General features: G+C 41.7%; 1 protein-coding gene across 1 annotated transcript; it reads left to right on the top strand.

Moving 5' to 3' along the window:
• Window positions 1-294: 294 nt before the first annotated feature.
• Window positions 295-6,346, top strand: SNRPA1 (small nuclear ribonucleoprotein polypeptide A'; the record flags this gene model as incomplete). The annotated part of the gene is made up of 8 exons (XM_010165951.2): window positions 295-442; window positions 951-1,029; window positions 1,395-1,441; window positions 2,153-2,255; window positions 3,361-3,440; window positions 4,742-4,817; window positions 5,272-5,365; window positions 6,260-6,346. Coding segments are annotated over 8 exons (686 nt in total), but the record flags the coding sequence as incomplete, so codon positions are not given.
• Window positions 6,347-6,360: the final 14 nt, after the last annotated feature.

Raw genomic sequence — 6,360 nt, 5'->3', positions numbered from 1 at the left:
AGGGGGGGACGCACGAGGGGTGTGCCAGGAGGGTGGGTGTGGGGAGAGGGGACATCACAGGGAGAGAGTGGGGGTGTTTGCTAAGGGAGGGGCAGTGGGATGCTGTGGAAAGGCTGCGGGGGCTGTTGGCTTTGAGAAGGGGAAGAGTTTGGTCTGTGTGTTGTTCTGGAGGTGTTTTGTCTGAGACTATCTGCATCCTCAGTCCATCCAGATAATGCCTCCCACGCACTCTGTCTCCTGCTTTGTTCTGCTCTGTGGGCACCATCTAATTCCTGCCTCCCGCTCTCTCCCCAGGCTATAAAATCCCCGTTATTGAGAACTTGGGTGCCACTCTGGACCAGTTTGACGCAATCGATTTCTCTGACAATGAGATCCGTAAACTGGATGGGTTCCCTCTGTTGAGAAGACTGAAAACTCTTCTGATGAATAACAATAGGATTTGGTAAGAGATTGAATTTTGATCTTGTGGGACCCTGGGGCAGAGGAAAATGCTCTTGGGAGAGAAGCGTGTGTGCGTCTTTCAGTGCTGGGTGTTTGTTTTATGGAAAAAAAAATTAGCACTGAGTGTTGCTTAGGCCCTCTGCGTGTTGTCTGCCTCACTCAGTGCAAAAATCAGTCTTTGGTTTTTCAGACAAGACGGAGGCAGTGTTTAGAATTTGGTCAGAGACTTTGGATTTCAGTAATCATCTCTGAAAAGACCAAAAAAAATGGTGATACCTGCAAGTAAATGAAGATGAATCCCATATTGCATCTAACACTTCACAGTGACAGCACTATTTATTGTCAGCTTTATTAGGAAAAGCATTGTAGGGGGTGCTAACCCAAACCTCTGCCAGTGCCAGACTGGCTGGTTTTACAGTGAGATTCTCTACTTTATGTATTTCTGTGTGTCTTTTCACCATTGTTCATTTCTGGCCTAAGTTAAACCTTTGTTCTTTGTTCTTCTTTAGTCGGATTGGTGAAAACCTCGAACAGGCTCTGCCCAGCCTGACGGAACTTGTTCTTACCAACAACAACATTGCTGAATTGGTAAGTTACTGATGCAGGCTGAATCTAAACAAGCTTAAATCTGTGTTTGTCATCTTTCTGATTCACCTGTTTCCTGAGAGTAGTGTCATATGCTTTTGCTAATAGTTGGTACTACTCATTTTTCTAATTAGCCTTTTTCTTTAGAGTGATATCATCTGGTTTTGGTAGTAGTTAATGATGGACTTATTTTAATGAACATAATTAGCAGCATGCAGTGGAACAGCAGTCACAAAATCTTAGTGGTCTTCCCGTTAAACTAATTGCAGTAATTCTAATTAGTCTCTAAAAATGAATTCAGGAGCTTTGTTTTCAGATGTTTCTCACTAAATGGACTTACGATTTCTTACTGTGTTCCCATTACGTAGGGTGAACTGGACCCGTTATCAACTATCAAATCGCTGACTTACCTGAGGTATGTCATCCTGAAAAGAAAAGCTGCTCTTTCTCTGCTGTTTGAACTCTGCTGCTGGCCTGGCTCTTTGCTTTCATCTGGAATGCTCTCTTTTTTTTAAAAGCTGTGGCAGATTCTTTATGCTTAAAACCAGAATTGATAAACTATATTTCCAATACACTTACAAAAATACCTGGAATTTCATGGGTGAGGCTTTATATTACTGACAGACTGTTGGACCAGTGAGCTGTAACATCTCTATAAAACCATATGCAAGCATTGAAGTCACCTTAACCTTTAAAAACCTAAAAACTAAAGGTTTAAGCTGTTGTTACAAAATACTTTACATGTAAACTGTGACTTTTCAGTAATGTTACATTCAGTGCGAGGGACAAAAAAAGAAAAGCAATTTGTCCTGTGATTTTTCAGTAGATCAGTGTCTAGGTAGGAAATGTGATGGTTCAGTTATTTGGGGTTTTTTAATATTTTGAGGTTGTTCTTTATGTTCTTCAGTGAAACCTATTTAATTGATAAAATAAAGAGCAAATTTTTGCTGTAGTTTTCATAATATCAAAGAAGACTGTCACTAGGCTTATTTAACGGTGTTATTTGTTGTCTGTTATAGCAGAAGGTACGTGAATGCATTTCAAGTATATTCATGTATTTCAGTGTAAGTGTATTTTAAAATACTTTATATTAAGAATCTCCTTATAACCTTTATTTCCTTTATAGCATTTTGAGGAATCCTGTAACAAATAAGAAACATTACAGATTATATGTCATTCACAAAGTTCCCCAGGTCAGAGTGCTGGATTTCCAAAAAGTGAAACTCAAAGTAAGTCTGCTTTCTTCTGATTCAACACGAGACAAATACCTTTTTCTCTCGTTACATTCTCAAAAACATAGTGGTAACAGTGAGCTTTTTGCCATAGTTGTAAATTTTATTGAAACTATCATAGAATCATAGACTGGTTTGGATTGGAAGGGACCTTAAAGATCATCTAGTTCCAACCCCCCTGCCAGCAGCAGGGACACCTTCCACTAGACCAGGTTGCTCAAAGCCTCATCCAGCCTGGCCTTACACGCTTCCAGGGAGGGGGCATCTACAACTTCCTTGGGCAACCTGTTCCAGTGTCTGACCACCCCCACAGTGAAGAACTTCTTCCTAATATCTAATCTAAACCACCCCTCTTTCAGCTTAATCCCATTTCCCCTTGTTTGGTCATTAACTGCCCTTATGAAAAGTCCTCCCCCAGCTTTCTTGTAGCCCCTTCAGGGACTGGGCGGCCGCTATAAGATCTCCCTGGAGCCTTCTTTTCTCCAGGCTGAACAGCCCCAATTCTCTCAGCCTGCCCTCATAGCAGAGGTGCTCCAGCCCTCAGATCATCCTGGTGGCCCTTCTCTGGACTTGTTCTAACTGGTCCATGTCTTTCTTATGTTGGGGGCTCCAGAACTGGACGCAGTATTCCAGGAGGGGCCTTACAAGAGCGGAGTAGAGGGGCAGAATCACCTCCCTCGACCTATGTATCATAAGTGGCTCTAAAACACGCTCTTTGTTTTCTTCCATGGTTTCATTCTGTTCAGGGTTGGTTCAATTATGTTTTAATACCGTTGCTTGTTTAGTGTGATTCTTTTTTGGCGGTGTTGGTAGCCAGAGCTCGAGAGAAAGAAATGAGCAATCACCTCAGAGCCCTCTGCTTTCAGTGAAGATGAGTGTGGGAAAGAATGTTTTACTTTTGAGAGCACTAAGTTGATAACGTCTTGAGTCTGAACGTTAGGGCAATGTTTATTATGTGCTTGTTCTTACATCTGGTCTCCACGTGCCAATGTTCACTGATGAAGATGAGCCAAAGCGTCTTTTTCTTTTGCAAAGATAAAAAAAGCTTTGCAAAAAAATGCAATGTTCTTCACTTAACTTTGTGTGTGTGGTATCGCTGTAGGAGCGACAGGAGGCAGAGAAAATGTTCAAGGGCAAACGGGGTGCACAGCTTGCAAAGGATATTGCCAGGAGAACAAAAACGTAAGATTGAAAAAAACAAATTTCCACTGGCATTATTCTCCTTCAGAAACACCAACTTCTTTGTGTGTGGTATTAGGCAAGAAACGGAAATAATCAGTTCCTGGCAGGATGCCTTCAAAGCTTTGGTAGCCAGAAGTGCCTTGTCCAAGCATCCCAATTTTTGGATGGTGGTGAATACATCTCAAAAACATTTTTGAAAGAGAGATTTGGTCAGGGTGGATTTGATTTAAGTTAACAAGCAGGAAACCTTAATTTTTTCTTTTTGTTATTTAACTGCAAAGAGGTGACCACTGTTTATTTTTTAATTTTATTTATTTATTGTTTATTTATTTTTTTTCCTAGATGATTTGGTAACTAATTGTTTTTTTGTTTTGCCAGGGAATATAAACCATAAAACCTGTTGTAGTTAGGAGGATAAAAGCAGATGAAAATCTTTAGTTAAGCTGTAACAAATATATGCTTATTTAGTTTAATTCTTAAGTCATATGTTTTGTTTAATCATTCATCAGCCTGGTTGCAAATCAGAATTTGGATCCTGTATAGCAACAGCATTTCCAAATTCATAGTTAAATTTAAAAAACCCCTTGAACATATTTGGCATTTAAAACTGTAATTGATAGACTCCAACTCTAGTTGATGAGTGGGAAGGGGTTCAAGTCTGTGGTGGAACAAGCAGGTGATTGAACTAATAGTTTAATAAACAGATAATGAAGAAAATCTTTTTATAGTTGCAAAAGAGGCTGCAGCATCCTGATGCTGGGCCAGCACTTCAGGAAATTCTTTCCAGCTGATCACATCCGTTTGCACAGACTATGGATTTTTTCTTTTTTCTTCTTTTTAATTTTTTCTCCTTAAAGCAGCAGCAGACAACCTTTTTCTTTTCAGTGTTAAGGTCACATCCAGTCTAGTTCAGGCTTGAATATAACCCCTTGTAGTATAATATTAGCCATAAAAGAAGAGGAAAACCAATTTCAGTTGGTCTTTATTTATCCACCCAGCTTTTGTAACGGCAACAGACCACCTGAGCGTTCAACAACATCCAAATCGAATTGCTTAATTAATAAAGTTAAGTTCTGCCTCTGTTTATGAGCAGATGAAAAGGTGGGGTGTGGGGGGGGGAGTGGGACAGCGAGGACAAGTTGCTGGTGTTTCTGAAGGAGGCAATTCTTCACTGTATCAGTTTGTTAACAAAGATAAGATACTACACTTGATTGAATGAAACGCTTCCAAACCTTGTTTGGAAGTTAGAGAAGCACGAACTCTTCAAAAGGTCTTAACAGGTTTTTATTTTTCCTTTGAAGCTTTAATCCAGGTGCTGGTTTGCCAACTGACAAAAAGAAAGCTGGGCCCTCCCCAGGGGACGTTGAGGCCATTAAGGTAAATATGTCAGGATAAGGTAAATATGTCACACGTGGGCAAAAGTGGAAATAAAATGGTCGTGGATCCAAATTGAACAAATGTTTCCTTCTTCCTGGCAACCCCTGACTCTGCGCAGTGAACAGAACAGCCTGTCCTAAACTTTGGTTTATTACTTATTTGGTTTATTTTTACTTTTTCTGTAATTTTGCTTCTGTTACAACAGATGGGGGGGGTTTTGAAATCTTCAAAGAAACTTTTGTTTGAGCTTAGAGCTCCCCCAGGATAGAGCAGCTTTGTTAATAAAAGGGGGAAGGAAGACTGTGCTTGGTCATTTGTAGAACTTTCTAGAACTAGAATTTAGTAGAATTTCCTGTAGAAGCTTAGTTTTGCTTGACTGGAAAAACAATCATGTTCTAAACAGACTGACATAATGTATGTGAAGATTCATCGTGTTCTTTTGTCTCTTTTTTAGGCTGCTATAGCGAATGCCACGACTCTGGCTGAAGTGGAGCGACTGAAAGGTTTACTACAGGCTGGTCAGATCCCTGGCAGAGAACGGAAATCAGGTCACTCTATACTTCAGTTCCTTTTGTTTCCCAAACAGAACTTACCTCTCTTCATCGTTCCTGATGATTTATGGGATCTCAGTGGGGAGTTCTATTGGAAGAACCAGTTAGGGAGCTGGAAAAAAAGCTCTTAAAAGTAACTTTATGGTTGGAATCACTGAGGATTGCACCTGTAAAACTCCACCCTCGGCATATTATCTGTCTGGGCTGTAGAGCGCAGTGCAGGGCTGTTACCTGGACTCTCTTAAGAGTGAGGTGCCAGACATCAGCCCTGAGTGCTTCACTATGTTGGCTGACTCCAAATGGTCAGAATCATGGAATCATAAAGGTTGGAAAAGATCTCTAAGATCAAGTCCAACTGCCAGCCCAATGCCACCGTGCCTGCTAAACCATGACCCTAAGTGCCATGTCTACATGTTTTTTGAACACATCCAGGGATGGTGACTCCAGCACTGCCCTGGGCAGCCTGTTCCAATGCCTCAGAACCCTTTTGGTGGAGAAATTCTTCCTCACATCCCATCTCAACTGCCCTGGGCACAGCGTGAGGCCATTTCCTCTTGTCCTGTCCCTTGGTCCTTGGTTGAACAGACCCACCCCCACCTCTCTCCACCCTCCTTTCAGGGAGCTGGACAGAGCCAGAAGGTCTCCCCTCAGCCTCAACAACCCCAGTTTATCCCAGTAACTTAAAATTGAGATTAATTAGGCAGTAGATCTGATCTCTTCTGCAGATCAGCGCTGGGGAGATTTGCTTTCCATAGTTTGCTTTTTTTCTCCTTTTTTCGTAAATTTTTGTTGGTAGTTCACATTTTTATTTCAAAGGGGAGAAAATTAACATCGTTTATATGGGAGAGAGACCTTAACGTGCGCAGTAACCGCCCTGACCTGTCCTTCCAGGCCCGTCGGAGGACGCTGAGGAGGAGATGGAAGAAGACACGGTGCCCAACGGCTCCTGAGCCCGGCTGTACCCGCCGCCCCGCGCTCCTCCCTGTCTCCTC

The sequence above is a fragment of the Antrostomus carolinensis genome, unplaced genomic scaffold (assembly GCF_000700745.2).
Source record: "Antrostomus carolinensis isolate BGI_N321 unplaced genomic scaffold, ASM70074v2 scaffold21564, whole genome shotgun sequence".
In the NCBI taxonomy this organism is placed as follows: domain Eukaryota; kingdom Metazoa; phylum Chordata; class Aves; order Caprimulgiformes; family Caprimulgidae; genus Antrostomus; species Antrostomus carolinensis.
Note: the sequence above shows the minus strand (reverse complement) of the source record. Positions and strands in the feature narration are given on the sequence as shown.